The 21,367-nt window shown below is 37.9% G+C and overlaps 1 protein-coding gene across 1 annotated transcript; it reads right to left on the reverse strand.

Annotated features, from left to right (window-relative positions):
• Positions 1-83: 83 nt before the first annotated feature.
• LOC109044399 (uncharacterized) lies at positions 84-20,946 on the reverse strand. Its single transcript, XM_072304967.1, has 10 exons — positions 19,407-20,946; positions 17,349-17,433; positions 15,800-15,932; positions 14,363-14,540; positions 13,547-13,654; positions 12,317-12,434; positions 11,407-11,553; positions 10,001-10,182; positions 4,786-4,959; positions 84-3,238 (listed from the first exon to the last, which is right to left on the reverse strand). The coding sequence occupies exons 1-10, from the start codon at positions 19,539-19,541 to the stop codon at positions 2,930-2,932; spliced, it is 1,569 nt and encodes a 522-aa protein (XP_072161068.1). The 5' UTR covers positions 19,542-20,946; the 3' UTR covers positions 84-2,929.
• Positions 20,947-21,367: the final 421 nt, after the last annotated feature.

Here is a 21,367-nt window from a genome sequence, read left to right on the forward strand (position 1 = left end):
GTCGAATTGGGTGACGAACGATGGGGGGAATTCATTTTTCCCCGAATTTCCGGCTATTTTCTGTTCTTTATAGACCGGTTTGTCACCCCCCCCCCAAAAAAAAAAAAATTCATTTGAACTTGCGCACTAAGAATTTTAGCGCCGTAATGAAGTCAAGACAAAAAGGCTTTTTTTCTCTCTTTTTTTTTTTGCTGTTCCCTCAACAGCCATGCCTCTCATATAAAAATTTGACACTCTGGAGGGAGGAAGGTCGGACTGTGAGCCTGCTTTCAGAATCCAGATAGGGCGGCCAGGGCAGCATTACGTAACCTTAAGATGAGGCAAGTGAACGACAAGGTAGTACAAACCAGACTCCCCTTCACATTCATCTGTGGGAGGAAAACTCGAATTTGTATCGGTCCTAATGTCGTTATTAGTGGCCCGTACTTACTTTCACTTTGCTGCAACCCCTTCCTAGCAGTTCCTAAGAGTAAAAACAGAAGGAATCCATTCCGGATTGACTCTCGTATTTAGGCCTCCACTGTATTAGGACCATTGGCGGATCCAGAAACTTGGCAACACCGGATTTCCTCAATTTGAACCTATGGAAATATATCGATTCTTGGAGAAGCCGGGTGCTCCGACGAGAATCGATTATTTAGCGTAGGTTTAAATGGAGGAAATCCAGTGTTGCCAAATTGCTGGATCCGCCTCTGATTAGGACACCTCATTGGCAGCATAGAGGGAAGCATTACGAGTTCATTTCTCACGCCATCGCGCCTTCAATTTTGCAGACGCAACGAGGAATTTCACGAAGCACGAATAGTTGTATCTCTGCGCCGTCATAACGCTTGCCCATTTCTTTGCTCTATTTTCATATTGTGTCTTGGTTTCGTTTGTCTTTTTTTTAGAGGTGCTTCAAGGGATGCGTGAGCAACGCAGCCAAAGATAGGACATAAAAATCAGGTCTCGTTCTTTAACTTTTCTCGCAAATGTGAGGGTTTCAGGTCATCCCGTCAACGATTTTTGTCCGCGCGCCTGTTTTGTCCAGAAGTTTAGGTCCACGCATGGAATGAGCAACAGTTACTTGGGCCAAACGCTATATTTCAGTCCGTATGTAAAATTGTATTGACAATACTGAAATGTGAAAATCGTGATAGAAGGGGGTGTTGTTATGGTAACTCATTTTTTCAATGAAATGTTACTTTCTTTTTTTGATTCATCTTTTGAAATAGTCATTGGTGAATAATTGGTTTTATTTCTATCCTTAAAATTGTTGATATAAAATATACATTTCATAAACCCCCTTTTTTTTAAGAGAGAATATTACCTCATTTTAAAAACATTTACATTTTCAAACGTGGCAAATATGTGTGAAACCGCTTCCAAGCAATGGCATCGATATAATTCTTAATGAGCCGAAGCTGTATTGAAAGGAACTATACAAAAATGAATAAAAGAGGGAAAAAACCCAAAAAGCTCGCAATCTTTGGTTTCAACCCATTTGTGCATTGATCTTTTAGAATAAAATACGTCCAATGGGCCTGTTGTAAACTTTTGCTAGAGCAAAAATACGGGTTGTTCCTTATAGATTACGTCTCAAAAATCACGATGAGCGCATCAGCAAACTCTGAAATGCACTCCTAACTCCGCAATCTGCGTGAGAAATTTGCGTTTTTTTAAGCTTCCCGCTTCAAAAAAGATACTACGGCACAGGTGCACATTCCGTTAGGAATCGTTCTATTCAATCCCTACTCAACATGGCCAACACTTCCGCGCGCAAGTTGAGGAGATATCTATCAACGCGAGAAAAATGTGAATGTAAACACACCGATTGTTATCAGATGGTTAGAATCATCGTCTCGTCACATGTATTCTGGCGGATTGGCGTCGGCTATGTTGAATATTGCGTAGTATCCTGTTGACCAGGGGTTGGATGGAATGACTCCTCTAAAACGAAATGTTCACCTGTGCTGTGGTATCGTTTTTGAAGCGGGAAGCTCGAAAAAACGCAAATTTATTATACAAATTGTGAATTAGGGAGTGCATTTCAGACTTTGCCGATGCGCTCATCGTGATTTTTGAGACACTTTCCATGAGTAACAATTCTTATTTTTGCTCTAGCAAAAGTTTACAACAGGCCCATTTTGAGCGTTTGATTGCGCGTGCACAACGTTGCAGCACAGTAAAAGCACAAAATATGTAAAAAAAAATGCAATTAAATTGCACTTTGAAACGGTAAAAGCGCTAAAAATGCTTTGGAAATCATTAAATTTGACACGGAACCACCATAATATTCACAAAAAACACGTTCATATTTTGTTTTTTTCATCACTTTAAATGAGCAAAATTCGTGCAGAGTGTGCAAACATTTCAAAATCATGAGTTGAAAAATGCTGTCTCGAGTTTAAATCAGTGGCGTGGCGTGAATTGCGATTTATCGATTGTTATGCCATTTAAACCTACGGTAAAGAATCGATTATTGAAGACTTCGCTGCGAACACCCTGTTAATCGATCCTTTTCCATAGGTATAAATGGCATGACAATCGATATATCGCAAACCAGGCCACGCCACTGGTTTAAATACCTATTAAAACCTAACGCAGAGCGGAACTGTGGGCCGGCGTGCTGCCGGCGCTTAACACGCACAGGCACCTACAAACCCACAGGGATACTTCACGCATTGCGCAATGCTTGAAGTATCTACTTAGGTTTGTAGGCGCCAATGCGCGTCGCTCGCTGGCCGCCCATCTGCCGCGCCGCATCGTGCCACGACGCGGCGCCTCTAGCAATTTTTTCACGACAGAGGTGTTAAACAGTATATCATAGGAAATTGAAGGCACTCCACATATTAAGATTGACAAGCATCTTTCAGAGTACGGAGTTTTCCTCGCAAAATAAATCAAGATACTACGGCACAAAAATTGAGCGGTAGTCCAATAACTAAGTCTAACTAAGCGCATTTCGTAATGATCTCCTTGGTGAACTAGAAGGAGAAGACAGATATGATCTCGAAGGCATCCTTTTTGCGGATCTCGAAGGCTTCCAGGAGGGCCATTTCCATTTAGTAGAGGAGAAGCAAGTCTTGAACCAACTGGTTTTCTTCTGAGAAATTCTTCGGTTCTGAGTCGTGTCGGATTTCTTTGAATCCGCCTGGTTCAGGTCCTGGTTCGCGCATGGCTTGTATCGAACTTCGAAGTCGTCAATTTTCACCCAATGCTCGCCGACTCCTTCCTCCAAAATTGAGGCAAAATCCAGCTGAAATTTACAAACCAACACTGAAAAAAAAGGATTGCGCTAATTCACCAATTTAGGGTGGAGCGAAATTTGCTTCACTTCGTAAAGCTTTCTTATCCGTGCACGGTGTTGAATCAAGTGAACGACTTGCACGAATTGCTACACCGATTTGCTACATCTGCGCGTCTTCATGCACTTAATCTTGCATCGAGTGGCTTGGAAGTGTAACCGCATTTTTTGGTATTGGTACTTTGCGAACAGTAGAAATAGCTCAATAGTTAGGCTGAAATAGCGGAATTTACGGAAAAATAGCAAAAATTACGGAAACATAACTAAAAAGGTAACAGACGTAGCTTTTCAGAGAGCAAAATCACCTACACGCGTGTGTGTAAGTTAGCTGTTTGTGTAGCGATTTTACCTGCATGGTTTGCACGTTCGTTTTTTTAGCTACACCATGCCATGAAATACCCGCGTGCACGGCAATTTCAGCAATATTTTTTTTTTTTTTCAGTGAATGTTAAAGAGGAAGTGTTTCCACCAAACATAACTATGTACAGGTGGAGAGGGTGGGGTGCTGGGGTGTGCTCGTTGGTTGAGGGTGGTAAGGTGAATGGGGATTATAAAGCGCCAGTGACGTCAGCGCGACGATGAACCCGCCGAACGACGATCCGAGGCATTAACTCATGAGCTCTGTCCACTACGATTTAGATCTATGTCTACGGTTCATGGGTTCCGCATAGAGTTGGCGCATAGTAACGTTCGCTGAATTGAAAAGCGAAAAAAAAAATTTACATCCTGCCAAACGGAGCTATATGCCAACTTTATGCGGGACTCGTGAGCCGTGAACAATTGGACTGCATTTTGCAATTTGGACCTATAAATTTTGGCTCATCTGAAAAACACTTATGTGCATAGGGAAACTAATGGCACATACGTTGTTTTTAAACCGGGCCGGAATTTATAGGTCCAAATTGCAAAATGCAGTCCAATTGATCATATGCCTTGAGCGGTTTGGGCAGAGATCATGAGTTAGTGCGCTTCGGATCGTCGTTCTGCTCCTTCATTGTCGCCGCTGACGTCACTGGCGCTTTATATATCCCATTCATTCTTACGGCTCTGGACTAACGAGCAAATCCCATCTTTTCCACCAAAACATGAACTTTTTGTTTGGTAGAAATAAATTCTAGTGCAGCACCATATTTTTTTGTCTCTCCTTCACTCAAAAAAAGACGCAGTATGAGCATTTGAGGGTCGTTAAAGTCCTCGGAAGAAGGAATAATTCTCAAAAAATTCATTAATATTTTCCTCATCGATCTTCGGACATATTGCGGATTGAATTGTGTGAAAAATGAGCAATTGGAAAATTACTGAACTTAAAGCAAACGTCACATGTTTTCACTTCAAAATCTTACGTAGAAGAAAAAATAGTTTTGGGCATATATGGGTTAACACGTTGCAATCGAACTACGCAGTTTTTTACTTTAGCCATGGATATGACACGACAATGAGCTTTGTGCGACCATAGAGATTCGTCCCCTCCCATATAAGAGATAAAATGGCTATCTTACCAAAAATGGATTTAAAACGTTCACAGAAATCGATGCTTGAGTCCATTCAGCAGCTGTTGGTTTTTTAGGACTTCGACGACGAAATACATTAACGGACCAAATGACAGACGAAGATTTTGCGCTGTAATCGAGCCAACCGGAATCCAGAGGTGACTCCAGCTCCACCTTCTGTAACTAAAGCAGTAAATAATTTAGAACAAGATATAAACATTGACAATCAAAAATAAAAATTAAATCATGTTAATTTCCAGATACATTACTCTAATTTAGTTGCTTCTTCATTCTTGCGACAGTCTAGTAACTAGCGAAAGCTCTGAAAGTCTTACCATCCCTCTCAATATTTTCATGCAGAATATATATTATGAATGTATTGAAGAAAATTCTAAAATCACCAAAACAATCAGAGAATGGGCGATGCGCGCTTACTGTTTATATTGGAATCAGTTTATCCAAACTTTTTCTTTTTGATCTCGAAGAAATCGAAACCACTGTAGGTAAAATCGACCAATGACATGCATAGACGTTGCTCCTACAGTGCGCACTTTGGTATTTAGTGACATTACCAACACGCCACATACCCAAGTAGCACTTCTCATTGGAGAAAAGCAGTGGTATTAGTTTGTTAAAGAAAAAATCACAAAAGTAATATAAAACAAGCAATGAACTCCAACTTAATGTGTTGATAAGGCGCGACATTAACTCGCACATATCAACCCCTTTAGTTTTCATTTACAGAGATTTCAAAATAGGCAAGCAGCACAACAAAAGAATTCACGATCCAACACTGCGAGGGCAACGACACACCTGACGGGACCGCGTATTGTAAATGTAGAAAGCCATTCGAACGAGTTTAAGTTTTTTGATCTGCCTCGAGCAAAATCTTATCAGATTCTTGAAGAAAATTGCCACGGAATAATTTAAACGAAGAAAGGAAAAATTCTGTCAAAATCCTGAAAGATAAAGTCGATCTAAAGGTATTTTAGGGCTAAAATACCCAAATCACCGGTAGTTAAATCCCGTTATATTATTGATAAGAAATTGACTCAATATAAATGCAATTGCATTAAATATGTCTTGATTTTGTTATTTTAAACGTATTTCCATGCAAAGAAGTTCAACCATGTCCATACTTTATTCATTCATGAATTGAAAGTAAGCAATCTACATCCCGCAAATCTACCGATTTGCCGTAGAATATCGCAGAAACTTGATATACCAGGTCGATGTACTCACTCGTTGACTTTACCAATCAATTTAGTAAGTGGAAATATGTAAAAGTCAATATGCTACAGTCGTTTTGGGTGCATTTATTTTTCATGAAAGAATAATAAGTAATTTCAAGCCCTAGAGTGAGAAGCAAATTTAAATCATAATTACCGACGGATTAGTAAACTTTTTATACGCTTCGGAAAACCGAAGAAATTCGCGCCAGCCACTTTCCGGTAAGGAACTATGGGACTCGGTTATTGTATCGAGTAGGGTGTCGAAACGATCGCAAAGGCGGTATACTACGTGTACGCGCAAAAATTCCTTGTTTTAAAAGCCATCAATTTTCCACTTAGCCATCAAATTTGGCTCTAAACCAGTTTAAAAATTGCAAAACACACTGTATATATTTTCCTTTAGCATGTGGTTTTTAATGTAAATAATCCGTACTGAGTGGACAAGAATTTCAAAAGCATGAGTTGCAAAATGCTAACTCTCCGATTTTGAGTATTAGAGCCAAGCTCAACAGTGTGGCCAGCGCGTAACACGTGTTAGCGCCTACAAGACTGTATGAATACCTCACACATTGCGCACACAGACCGTTGTGTGCAAGCAATGCGTAAAGTCCTCCGTGGTGTACGCGCACAAGACTGCATGGATACTTCTCGCAATGCGAGAAGTATCCATGCAGTCTTGTAGGCGTTAACACGCGTTCTGTGCTGGCTGTACACTGCAAAGGTGTGTTCGGATCTAATATTCAAACTCGTGGAGTCAGCGTTTTTCAACTCATGATTTTAAAATGTTTGTGCACTTAGTATGGATTATTGCCATTTGAGATAATAAAAAAATTAGGTGTGTAAAATCCAACTAATTTCCCATGTTTTCTCACATTTGCATACCTCACAAGGAAAAAGATTCATCTGACTACTTTAGATGATTTTCATGGCTAGAGATAAAATGATATGGAGGGGAGACGCGGAAGAGATGAATGGCCCAAGTAGCATTTCTCAACGGAGAAATCGCAATATGTTGAAATTAAGTCTCGAATTTTGTATGATTTTTCGGCGCTAAAATCGCTGTAGGATCCTCAACATTTGAGCAACTATCCTCAATCTTGTCGCAATTTTATCTCTATAAAATTGAGATGCTATCTCAATTAATCAAGATTTTTTGCTCGAAAATATTGCGCTAGATCGCCGTGTATAAAATCGCTATTTTATCGCTAATTAATGCAATGGCACAGCAATTAATCGCCATTTTTTATCCAATAATATTGCAATAAAAGGACATCCATAGAATCAGGTTACGTTCTCCAATCAAATCGCAACTTTCTTCGACGACTGCTACCTGGGTATCGACGGCAGAACTACCAGTCCACATATCTAGTTTGCGACGTTGCAAACTGCCTTTCAGACTTTAATTTTTAGATGGAAAACTACTACAACGTCGATTCTTTAAAACTTCAGTGATTTTGCCTCTCTGTGTAAAGGAAAATTAGTGAAAACTTTCAGGAATGAGAAATAAAATGGGAGCGGAGAGTTTTAAATTCAGCAAACGAGATACACAGTCTGTTAGTTGTACCATCAATGAGCCCCACATGCCATCCTTTCATGTGATGTTCCCGTTGCCAATGATGGCTAATTAGGTAATTATTTGGAAATTCAATAAAAGTTTCCGGGAAGTTAAACAATTGTAATGTCAATAATTATATTGTGCTTTTCTTTCACATTACATGTCATAAGTATGTGTAGGTAAATACCTACTTTCCCGTTTCATTTTTGGCTTATCTTAATTCTTAAAAAACTCGAATAAGTGAGATTTCATGTTTTATCTACTTTAATAAAACTAACTCCACTAACTATATTACACTATGTTTTTTTCTATGTTAAGATTTTTTTTTTCATAATGGTTAGGCCAATAGTTTTTAGTGGTCCGATAGGGCTTAATAATTGTGTTATTAAAAGAATAATGGGCTATTCTTTTATAATTAATATTTTTGAATTATTTATAGATTAAAAATTAGACTAAAATTGTTGTTTGTTTATAAGTTATAAGTATATGCTTAGGTGATTAATCAATCTACCAAATAAATATAGTGTTTTCTAAATATATATTAATCATTTTAAACTTAACCAGATAAAGTCACTTAAAAAGTTAATAGTATAAGTTTATAGACTTAGTATTAGACTTAGTAGTTTATAGACTTGAGTATCACTGGATTTCCTCCTTTTCTTGGATTCACGATTGAATGAGTAGTAGTTCATTATTTTTGGTACCTCCCTAGTAGCATGATTCACTTTCCCCTTCCTAACAAATGTATAAGAAATTAATACCGGTTATATAAGCACCATTTTAACTAAAGTTTATATATTGTGTATATAAGTTTTATATAAAATGCCCATGAAAAGAATTATTCATATTTTCAGAAGATAACGTTTATATAAAATTTATATAATTCAGGAAGGGTTTTTCTAAATTTTCTTTATACGCATAGTATCCTTTTGCTTAATTTGCTTAATATAACTGTTATATAAATGACCTGAATGACTTTAACGTAAACCTATCTCATTTTCATGAATGATGATGATGATCTCATTTCAATGAACACCCTCGACTCTCAGACTGCGTGGGATAGGCATTATTAGAGGTATTAGTGGCTCCGAGACGAGTTAAAAGGGGATATTTCGGCACACAATCCGAGGAGCCCTGTTACCTCAGTTGGTAGCGTGTCTGGCTCATAACCCTGCCCAGTTAGACAGCAATATTTTAAAAATATTTTAAAAATATTGAAATTTAATATATTTTTAAAATGTTTTTCATGTATTTTTAAAATATTTTCAAAAGTACTTTTGAAATACAATCAATGAATATTTTTAAAACATTTTAAAAATATATTAAAAATATAAAAAATTAAAATTTTTAAAATAATATTTTATAATATTTTTAAAGTATATCATAATTATTTTTGTTAATATTTTAAAAATAGTATTAAATATTATTTTAAAAATTTTAATTTTTTTTAAAATGTTTAAATTAATATTATAAAAATTTAAAAGAAAAAAAGGAAATGATAATAATAATAAATAAATATCATAAATACATCGACATAAATTCAAACTAGAAATAGGCCCAAATAATTAAAACTGGAAAAAGACGCAATTATAAAGTTAAAAAAAATAGAGAGAGAGAGAGAGTTAAAAAAATGAGAGTTAAAAAAAATAGAGAGAGTTAGAAAAAATGATAGTTAAAAAAAAGAGAGAGCTAAAAAAAAAATGAGAGAGAGTTAAAAAAAATGAAAATGAAAAAATTACATCATGAAATAAAAAACAATAAATAAATAAATAATAAAGTCTGGTAAAATATCATAAGAATCCGTCAATAAACAAACATATTACGGACTCAGAGGCCTGCGATAGTTAAGAGATTGAATTTAGGGGCCCATCCATATCAAGCCTGGCTGGTTTGGTGGTAAAGTACTGGACTTCGGATTGCAACCCCATCCCGAGGCGTGGGTTCTAATCCCGACTAGGACGCCGCGGATTTAAGGTAAGTCACAACTCTACGATGATCCACCACCTGGTAGTAACGCATATGAAAACTTGCACACTTCATAACTAGAGTGCGCTACCAGCCAGGAAGAATAATGAAAATTCATATTATACACTGTTTGAATTTGGTTATATAACTTTTATACTAAGGGTTACATAAAAAGCTTATTAATAATGTAAACTTTTAACTAAAAAACTTTACATCCATTACATAAACAATGAATATTCTTTAGCTTGTGGTTATTTACGGTTTATACTTTTAAAAACAAATTTTTTATATAACTCTGCTACTAGGGCTTGGTTTTAAATTTTTAATTATATTGATAATCTTAATTTTTTTTCTATCAGTTTCTTTTCTTCAGTTTCATTTCTTTTCTTTCAGTGTCAATAGACATAAATAGACTTTCAAACTTCTTTTCGATCCTATACGCAGCAGTTGCAAAGATAATTTAGCTGCTAACCTTAAGCGTGTGGCGTCCAATCCCGCCAGTATTGAATGAGTACTTGAATTTGACACATCCCTCTCGGCCGCGGATGCTGTGGTGAGGGCTTGTTCCATAGAAACCGACGCTCCAAATATGATCCTCAGTCGTTAGTTTTTTGACAGGGATTACAGACCAAATCAGGTATCCTCCATCGGGCTCTAGAATATAGAGAGCGAATCAAGAGTTCTTGAAAAATGTTGAGCACAAGCGCACGATACATAATTGGTGCGCATCTTGCAAAAAGGAACCAAGAGCATTCCAGTTTTGCTAGAATTGTGCAGCTTACAATCTTTGTAATATAATCACTAAAGTCATGCAAAAACTTGATTTCACAACGGTGGTTTCCGTCTAGAATTCATGATATTGGGAGTACATACATTATTTTGAGTCTCCACGTCAAATTGGACTGCATTTTGCAATTTGGAACTATAAATTCTCGCTCATCTAAAAAAAACACATATGTGCACAGGAAAAATAATGGCACATACGTTGCTTTTAAACCGGGCCAGAATTTATAGTTCCAAATTGCAAAATGCAGTCCAATTGACGAACTTGAATTTTTTTGAAAGGGGGCTCTGTCCCCCACCTTTAGGGTTCGGAATTTTGGACACGAACGGGCCGATTTTGGATTTCTTTGTGTCGATTTAAGTTAAACATTTCCGTACGGTCTGATTTTGATGAAATAATTTCAAAATTTTGACATAAACCCTGACTTTTGAAGTACGGACCCCCCTTTTAATCCCCAAGGACCGTCAGGAGGGCTCTAAAACCATGAAATTCGGATTCCTTGGGGTCAATTACCTATTCATCCCCGCGGTCCTGGACTTCGTGCGACCCAAATTAACCGAAAAAAAATGCCTGGTACGGTAGGTCTGGGCCATTCTGTATAATCGAAATTGTATCTCAAATTATCACAATTTTTTGTTCAATAATATTGCGACAGGGTTGAAAATTATCAATCAGATGTTGATGATCCTAGCGATTTTATCGCCAAAAAATCTTTGAATGAAATCGCAACTAAATTTCGGAATATCGCGATTATTTATTCGAAAAATGCTACTTAGTTGTTTACCAATTTCTCAAGATCCGTCGATGAAACCGCGAGTTAATTGCAAATTCATGTGATTAAATCGCAGTTTTTTTACTTGATAAAATTGCAGTGAATCAATGTCCATAAAATCGCAGTACATTCTTCGATCAAATCGCAACTTATCGCGATCACTGCTACTCGGGCCAAACCCCGTTCTCCGTATTTTTTATGGGCCAAGTTCATCCGCTAAATATAAAAGCTTTATTTATAAAGCCCCGATGAAGTAAACATACTTTTACTTCGTTCACTTCCATCTCACTAAAGAGCTAGACACATGAACAATGAAACATACCTGTTGTTGAAAAACCTCGATATGGTTTCTTTTTCCTCTCCCAAATACGTTGACGACGTTCAAAGCGGCGCAGCCCTTTGAAACCGCAGCTATTATCGTCAAAAGAACAAGCAACATCATATGGGAATTTCGGTTTTTGAGCTATTCCTAATAAGGAGGAACGCAAAGTAAGAGGATTAATGACTGTATACAAGTGTAATTTTTCAATCAAAACACGGTCCAGGATGACCGCTTATTTCCCAGATTGATCAAAATTCGTGCAAGTTGGAGGACTGATGCATATCTAGTAACATTTTAGGCAAATTGCAGGTGACAGAATCCATGATAAGCCTAATAAATGAGGGTTATTCCAATCATTAATCATGTAAATGTGGTATCCATACAGAGAACTATGGACTGATTTAGTGACTACATCATTCGATACAATATCGATCATTAAGGTTCAAATCAAAACGAACCAATATAACCAATGTGCGCATTTTTCATGAGTTTTTTGTGATAATTTATATTATAATTTAGTATTTGACCGTTAGTAAATTAACTAAAGACTCATTGAACACGAGAAATTTCAATTGTAAGGAACTAATGGACGTATTTCACCACCATGCCGCAAAGGACGCGAATCAGAAAGAAAGTTATGTGTTTCTTCATATTTCAATGACGTAGTCACTAAATCAGCCTATTCACAGTGCCTAATAAGTTTGTTGCCATACATTCGAACGGTGTACTGTAAATATTTTTCATCGGAATTTTCAGATACTCTGTAGGAAATTGGCGATCAAATCCTCCGAGAAAACTTGAAGGAGGAATATACATTTTCTAGAAAATTTGGTTTTTACCAGCATACATTTTACAAATTCCGAATATTCATGCGTCGTATATCCGTACCGCGACAGATTAGGCAACTTACCCTCGCACCGGTAAAGGTCGTTGATTCTTCTAATATCACCAGGAGACAGTTGCGTATTCGGTGTAGTAGGCACATGATGTTTCGTTTTTGACACCAGAGTTTTTAAATTTTTAGGATCCTAAGTAGCAGTGGGAAAAAATGAAAAACAATTAAGGTTCTCGAAAAAAATAAATGAATAAAACTGCTGTAAACTCAATGTAAATGGATGTCTAATGGGTGTCCTGCACTTAGGAAAACGTTCTTGTTAAGTACGCCGAGACAGGAATTCCTGTTGAATCAACTGGAAATCTCTTCACAGCAAATAAACGCCTGTTTGACAAAAAGGAACAACCTTTAATACCATGAAATTACCTGGTATTAATTCCAACGAGACATTTCTTTCACGGCTGATCCAAAGGCTAAAAATATTACTCTTACATAGGGAGTTTCACCGGATGTAGAGATGGACTGTGCACTCTGTTAAGAAGTAGATAAATCTCCTTCATCAATGCCTCAGCTTTAGCGGTTTTTTTGAGTTAGGAAGATGGTTTCAGAGCAAACTATTCCACTGTTATTCCTTCGCTTCTCTGTGAATTTTAAATAGGGTACGAGTTTCATTGCTGAGGAATGGTTTCTAACTTTTCGAAAGTACCTATCTTGATTTTTGGGCGATGGTTTCTACTGAGAATCTAAAAATATCGATGGCCAAAGTGTGAACCCACATATCTCCGTTTGTGACGTCACTGTCGTCCCGGTCATACTCCTTTTTTTAATCGGAAAACTAGTTAACTTAATTTTTTGAAAACTTAATGATTTTTTTTCTGTATTAGAAAAATATTCGATTTCTATCATATATTTGACTTGCTTTTCTTCGAAAAAATTAAATGGAGATAGATTTTGAAACACTGCAATGGAGATACGTGGTGTCGGACTTTATGAATATATCTGTAGCTCTTGTCTGAAACAGATCATTTCCATAAAAACTTGTTTAAAACCTCCCCGATGTACACCTGGCGGCTGAATGTTGAAATTGATAGACTAAAGCTATAGACAAAGAAGACAACGTGGATATTAATTTAAACAATCAGCCCGCTGGAGTTTACATCGATTTTAAGAGCCACTCTTACGTGCAAAAGCAGCGTAGCTTTCTCTTCGGGTTTCCAGCGGGTTTTGGTCATAAACATGTTTACCGTTTGAAAGAGGAGAAAAAAAAGTATGGTCTAAACTAAAAAGAACATAAGGTAAAATTACACTGGAGTAGGCTGTATCGTGGTACATCATAATAGACTTATAATCAAAAGGCTCTCCCAATAAATTTGTTTTCTCTCTGTCGACAAGCTCGAAGACCTCAGATGTTCCCTGAAAAAGAAAAAGGTGACAAGTTAGTTAACTTTCACTTTCAATCTCGATAATGACCGTCTGGGCGTGTTAAAATAATAAACTCTGTAGTAGGTATACTTTTCCTCGCCAAAATTTTACGCAGGATACGGTGAACGCCTCGAAAATCTTCAAATTAATCTCATGTGTAAAACCATCGCAAATCTGTACTTCTGCTCCCCAGAGCAACTTAATTCCATCTTCATGTAAATTCATGTACAGTGGATGAAATAAGCTTCCCACATTGTACATTTTTTTTGACAAGTTTACAAGTGCCGCACAGTGGATCGAGTTAATAAAAGAGGTCGGACAAAGTTTGGATACTTTAAAGAACTTATAACTCCGTTTACACACTATTTTGAGGTTCTAAAAGTGGCTCCATTGGTTTCCTCATAAAATTTTCCTGTAGCAAGACCCCTTAAAATTTGAAATGAGACGAAATAAACATCAAAATATGCAGTTTTAGTCAAATATTTGATGTCCGACCTCTCTAATTGACTCAATCCAGTGTGCGCCGCGCCGTGGCATGCTGCGGCGCGGCAGGCGGGCAGCCAGGGCGCACGGCGCCTTGGCGCCTACAAACCTAGGTAGATACTTCAAGCATTGCGCAATGCGTGAAGTATCCCTGTCGACGTTTGTAGGCGCCTAGGCGCGTTTCGCACCGGCGCGCCGGCGCGCGTCGAGTCTTACCGCTTCAAGGTTGGCCTTCATAACCTTGACGTAGCGGTCTCGATCCGGTCGTCGATGCTCATCCTCCAATCCCAAGACATGCCCCAACTCATGCAGGACCGTTCTCTTGTCAAAAGCTCCAACGTGAATATTTAAAACTTGCATGCCGCCTTTTCTCCCGAGATCTGAATGAGAGGATCTGCCAAAGGAAAATGCCGTTAATAATGAAACATGTCTGAAGTTTGATTGGCTTCTTGCCAGATGGAAGTAGAGTCCCTTTATACTGAGAGTCAAGACAATGCGAATCCATTTCTGATTGGTTAACCGGATTTTAGACCTTCACAGTGTCACAAACGGGAATAAATATTACATTTTCACCAATTGCAAAGATTATAATCTAGAATGGACCGAGGAATTTCAGGTTCGACAAGGAACAAACGGAATGAGAGAAGGAACGAAGAAAGGAATTTAAGAATGAGCCGATCAAAGATTACGAAAAACGTTCAATTTGTGTAATCTTTATTCCCGTTTGTGACTCCATGAGGGGTGTTGTCTTGACTCTCAGTATAAAGGGACTCTAGATGGAAGTATAAATACTCAAACAAGCGGGAAAATCGAATACATGAGTAATTGGGAAGTCAGTGCTATTTACGGGCATAGAATCAAAATTGTACGCGTTAATAAATTGCGTTTTTTTTAAAGAAAAAGAAGAAGGAGGAGGAGGAAAGAAAGAAGAGGAAATGAAACGACCTGTGTCCCGCCCCCTCCCCTCCCACTCACGCGATCCCTTCCCTCCGTGGATTCGGTCTTCAGCCATTGGAATATCTCAAATACTGGAATGCTACAACTATTCAAGCTTCCGTGTGTTGCTCAGTATCATTCTCCATTGAAGGCGTTTTTTCATTCCTTGGATCGGGCTTTTCTTCTGACCTCATTCCTTATTCCTCTCTCTCTCTCTCTCCTCCCTCTCTCCCCCTCTCTCCCCTCTCTCCCCCCCTCTCCACCTCTTTTGAGTTCAATTGCTATTTTAGTTATCTGTTAATAGTCCCAATTTTTAGCAAAATGGGGTAGCATTACTTATTTTTCAGGGCGACCACTATCTTTGGAAACCTAACCTAACTCGAGGTTTACGCAAGTTTTTTATTCTTCCTTTGAATGAAACATAATCCCTATTGGTCAAGGTTCAGCGCAATGCCCGTGTAGAAGAGATACATTTAGGAAAATTTCGTCTCTATCCGAAAGGACAGTGTTCAAAAAGTAATAACTACAAAATGCATTTATTTATCCTCTGGGGACGAAAACTACAGCTCATCTCTTGGGCGGTTGTACACCAAGATTTAATAGGTTTACCTGCGTAAACCTAACATTTGTGCGTTTCAAAACGTTACAGAGTTCTAGGATTGGTCAGCCATTCTAAAGGTAAAGTTATGTGAAGTCAAACAAAATCGTTGAACTTACGCTTGAGAAAATTCGTACTCGATGTACACGTAGTCTGCTTCCCCACTCCTCTCTTTAAATCGAACGCAGGTTTTTTGCATGATGTCGCGCATAGCGTCGTGCACTGTTCGATACGGGTGTTGAGGGGAGGTCCCTTAGAAGTAAGTAAAACAAGAGAAGAACCTCTAATAATCACCGATTAAAATATTTCTCTACAATCTAAAATTTAAAGACATAGGATTGCATTTTGCAAAAAGGAACCACTAGCATTGCAATGATGCTAAGATTGTGCAACTTCATCTTCTGCAATAAAATTGCGGAAATCGTGAAAAACTATGAAATTTAGATGGTAATTTTTGTCTTAAATTTACAGTTTTTAGCGAATAAAATAGAAACTATTATTGGATAATCGGGTTTTTCCTCCAAGACAAAAGAAGTTGCACAATCTTAGCAACATTGCGATGCTAGTGGTTCCTTTTTGCAAAATGCAATTCAATGGACGGCGTAAATCCGCTATCACATATCTCGTTTGCGGTGTCTGTAAATCTTTATGATGACCGTTAATCCCAAATGAGGTCAGTTGGTCGATGGCGGGCCAAAAATAACCTAAAGTTAAATCAATATATGTGAGTAAGAGAATTTGAGCAAAAATCAACCTAGAATACTTTTATTGCGCAATTTTATTCAGGCGAAGCCCTATAATTGAATTTCAAACTTGTCCCGATTTCTCTGCCAATCGAAGAGTTTGCATGAATTTGCATCATTTTTTTTCTAGCACTCCGTCTTTACGTCTTTGGGCTATACCCTAACTGCCAACTACAAATAAAAAATGACTTCGTACGCAGTAACTTTACAGGAGCGTGTTACACACTGCGCAGATTGCTCGCTATAATTAGTGGAATTCAGACTTTTTTGAGGCGCCCATCATAATTTTCGAGCGAATTTACTCTATCAAAGTGAATTCACTTGGCTTTATCTCTTGCGTAAAACAGACCCATTAGTCTGCATGCTATAGCACAGGAACCATTTAGAGCCCCTTTATACCGAGAGTTAAGACAACTCGATTATCAGCTGACTGGCAGCCGGCTTTGGCTGGCCATGGAGGCATAAACACCGGCATGAATCCAAATTTTACCTCCATTGGTCCCTGACACCCCCCTCCCGTTTTCCAGAGAGTCCGATTTTTCCGGGGAAAAAACTTCTCTGAACTGTCCCCACCTCCAGGGAAAATTGAAAAATTTTCTGAATGTGTGATACATCGATTCTCGTGTAATTTGAGCTCGAAAACCCGAATATTACCTCAAAAATCCGGTAGTCCCCACCATTTTTACGAAAACTGGAGGTTGATGGGAAAAAACGGAGGTCGCATCAGGAATCAGCGCCTCAAAATACATGAGGATCACCTTATCTCGTCCGGGGGACATTTTTGTCATTTTTTTTTTTTTTTTTGTTTAACAGTGAGTCTCCTCCTCCATACCAACTCTCTTACACACACACACACACACCCTTATTCCCAGCTCAGTCTCACCTACCCACACATGCACAAAAAAACCATTAAACGTTCACTTACAAATGAGATCTCGCATTTTGAAAGTGACTACTGCTCCTCCCCACAATTTCTCCTTATTCTTCAGCATGTATTTCTTCCGCCGTAACTTAGGAATAGATAAAAAAGGAAACATTCAAATTCGAGAATAATTAGGTCAATTTAATATCCTTCATTTTTCAGAGAAATCCTGCTATTTTGAAAATATCCAGAAGCGTCAATATTAGATACGGGTAACGACGAATTTTTTTTTTTTTTTTTTACTTGAAAAACTTCGATTTACGCGTTGTATTGTTTTGTATTCCCTCGTACGTAGTCCCAGAGGAAAATCTACCAAAAAACTAAGAGATTAACAGAAATGCACGATTGCGACTTACAAAATATTTCGGGCTGATCGCTGCAGAGAAAATGTTGTTGAATCCCTCAAAATTAAAAAAATGATATTTATAGCCTTTGTCTTTCTTTTTTCTGGCATATTTTAATATTAAATAAATTTCGTTATCTGTTTCAGGAGACTAATACGTCCTCTATATGTCACTCTCTTCTACACCGATGAGTTACGTATTTCTTGAATGAAATTACATTTTCTTATCTTCTTATAGCTTGAGACGTATGGGATTACAATCAAGTAGGGTGGTAGGGAACTTTAGATGCGTGAATTCTAATTTTGTTTATACTTACTACAAATATTTATGCTTATATTGTATCAATAACCCTGTTTGATTAAAGTATATATTACGACAAGTTTTCCCGCGACGTCATTGCATAAGTGCTTAAGCATCAAACCTACCTAAGGCACGGAAATATAACTACGTATTCGAGAAAAATATAATAAATACATATTGCATACTATGTTTAGCTTCTGATCTGATAAACAATTTTTGAATCGATCGAGATATATCTATAACCTAACCAGTGGCGTGGCGTGAATTGCGATATATCGATTGTTACGCCATTTGAACCTATGGTAAAGAATCGATTATTAAGGTGTTCACAGCGAACACTATGTTTATCGATCCTTTTCCATAGGTTTAAATGGCATAACAATCGATGTATCGCAATAAAGCACGCCACGCCACTGAACCTAACTATCGCCTTTAATATTGCCACATTGGTAGAAAACCCAGTAAAGATCATAAATTGCGTATCCATTTAAAAATCACATAATAATATATCGTCTCCTTCCAGTCAAAGTATCACAAGCGTCACGTTACGTTTAAAAATTTCCGCCGCTCTATTATCATTTTACCCACGAGAAATTGTTGGTTGAATCCGTTTGAAAATTTTACTGAATTTTATCGGCAGCACAAAGAAAATTCAGTTGAATTTTCAAACAGCTTTGTTGAACAATTTCTCTGTAAAAGAATAAAATGACGGCGGAAATTTTTAAACGTCGCATCGCGCTTGTGATACTTTAGCCGGAGGGTGAGGATATGTTTCGCGATGAACTTTGAAAGAAATTAATTGGATCGCATTTGGCAAAAAGGAACCAGCGCGATTACAGTGGTAAAAATGTTACGTACTCATAGTTATCAAAAACATCTCCCAGAGTAGGAAATCGTTTTTACTTGCCACCAAAAAAATGTCACTGATGAAGGAAATTAATTGTGTTAATTTTAATACTATACATATATTAAATATTTTCAAAAGACAAGGAGAAGTTGCACGATTTTAAAAACAGTGAACTTGCGCTGGTATTCCTTTTTGTTAAATGTAATTCAATTGTTTCTGCTCCTCGGATTTAGAAATTAATTGTCTGTTTTACTACACTGAAAAAAAAAACTCCGGCCGTGGGAGACGCAATTACGGGCTATACAGACATACCGTCCGTTCCGGGCTCAAAGGCCGCAAATTCCGGGTGCTGGAGCCGTAGCTTCGGCCTCTGAACCCGGAGCAATCGAAGCTACGCCTCCAGCAGCCAGAATTTTCGGCCTTTGAGCCCGGAACGGACGGTTTGTCTATATAGCCCGTAATTGCGGCTCCCACGGCCGGAGTTTTTTTTTTCAGTGTTAGAAGTTCGAAATACTGTCTTTCTCTCTTTTGAGGAAAGATAGGTGCATACCACTGCAATATCAGCATTACCATTGGATCCGCACTATTGCGCACCGCCGCAAACTCGTCTTCAACTTGTAGCACTTCACCGTTTGGCAGAATGTTAGGGCGCGCACCAACCTCAGCGGTAATGGCCAAGAGGACCATCCCTGTGAAAACCAACATTGAACTACGAATCAACAAATAAGGCAGTAGACTGACGCGACTGTGCTGAAATAGACGGTCGAATTTGAGTTTAGAGTTCTTTTCCCGCAAGTCATTGCGACACTGATTACTAATGAACAACTTTCTGCGCAATTTAAAGGCGGGTATTGGGCCTAAAGTGCTTCAATTTTTTTTTTTTTTTTTTTTTTTTTTTTTTTACTTTCTTGCGAGCTATTGCGAATCACACATTTTTTGCGCCCGCATGTCAATGATCATCTTTCGTTTGCGTCATCAACATTTTGCTGTCGTAGTGATGAGTTTTTTGTCTGTCTGTTTATATATAGAAAAAAAACTTATCACTTATGGTGTTATCACGTCATTCGTTGAACTTTATTTAATTTAATTTAACTTTATTTAATTTAACGAAAATGTATTTAATTTGATTTAACTTTATTCAATTGAATTAAATTTTATTCAATTTAATTCAACTTATTAATAATGATGATTCGTGTAAGACACGCAAATTAGGTATCGATGGGATGGCACTAGAAACGACTTTAATAGTTGTTTGCGAAGCTGATAGCTAATCTCGATCCTGATATCAAATATATCTTTGTTGGCACTTTGAATACTTTGCTTTTTGGCAGAAATATAAAAAAAAGAGTTTGATTAATATGCGCAGTAGAATACAGAGTAACGCAAATATCAGGTTGAAATTGAAATATCCCGTTTCTTCCGTTGTATTACACGCTAAATTCAACGTCAACTGCTTTACATCCGAAACTTTTTTTAAGTGTGCCAGTAGGGCTCGCTTGTTGAAATCACCCGGATATACCATACAACAGCGATAAGTACACCTATAAACCGACGCTATAAAAGCATTGGTTTATCGGTGAAATTTACCTTACCTCTCGGAAGATTCACCAAAATGAAATGTCCGTGAACTAATGAACACCAATGACTTAAAAAATATGTAAGGTTGATCGTGCGCTGTAATATAAAAGTTATTTTTTCAAGAGACATTTCAGTGTTTTGGAGTAGATTTCCCAGGAAGAAAAATTTATTGGTGTATGGTGGATCCTGATTCAGTGTAGTCAGCGTGCAGACCAGACTCCACTTCACATTCATCTCTGGGAGGAAAACTCGAATATTTATCGACCCTAATGTCGTTATTAGTAACCCGTACTTACTTTAACTTTGCTACAATCCCATCCTGCTAGCTGCTAAGAGGAAAGATAGAATTAATCCATCCCTGATTAACTCCCGTAATTTCGGTCTTCACTGTATGAAGACACCTCATTGGCAGCATAGAGCGAAGCATTACGAATTCACTTATCGCGCCATCGCGCCTTCAATTTTGCAGACGCAACAAGGAACTCCACAAAGCACGAATAGTTGTATCTCTGCGCCGTCAAAACGCGAGTCCATTCCTTTGCTCTATTTCAATTTTGTGTTGGTTTTGTTTGTCTCTTTTTTTAGAGGTGCTTCGAAGGCTGCATGAGCATCACAACCGAAGGGAGGAAATAAAAATTTGGGCCTCGTTCTTTGACTTTTCTCCCAAATCTGAGTGACACCTCACTCGCAGCGTGCCGGAGAGCTGCGAGCTCACGCCTCACGCTATCGCGCCTCAAAAATATGCAACATGAACATCCATTGAGCACAAATAAGTGTATCTCTGTCCTGATTAATGATCATACAAGGGAAAACAAGTTCAGACATCTCTGAAGCACCCTTTAGGTCGCGCGTCTAAAAAATTGTATTTTGGCGAGAGCTGTGTCGTGTCAGAGGACTTCATTTGACGACCAACCCTAAAAGTTTCAAGCCGGGTCAAATTTACCCGACTGCTC

Source organism: Bemisia tabaci, chromosome 10, assembly GCF_918797505.1.
Source record: "Bemisia tabaci chromosome 10, PGI_BMITA_v3".
Taxonomy (NCBI): Eukaryota; Metazoa; Arthropoda; class Insecta; order Hemiptera; family Aleyrodidae; genus Bemisia; species Bemisia tabaci.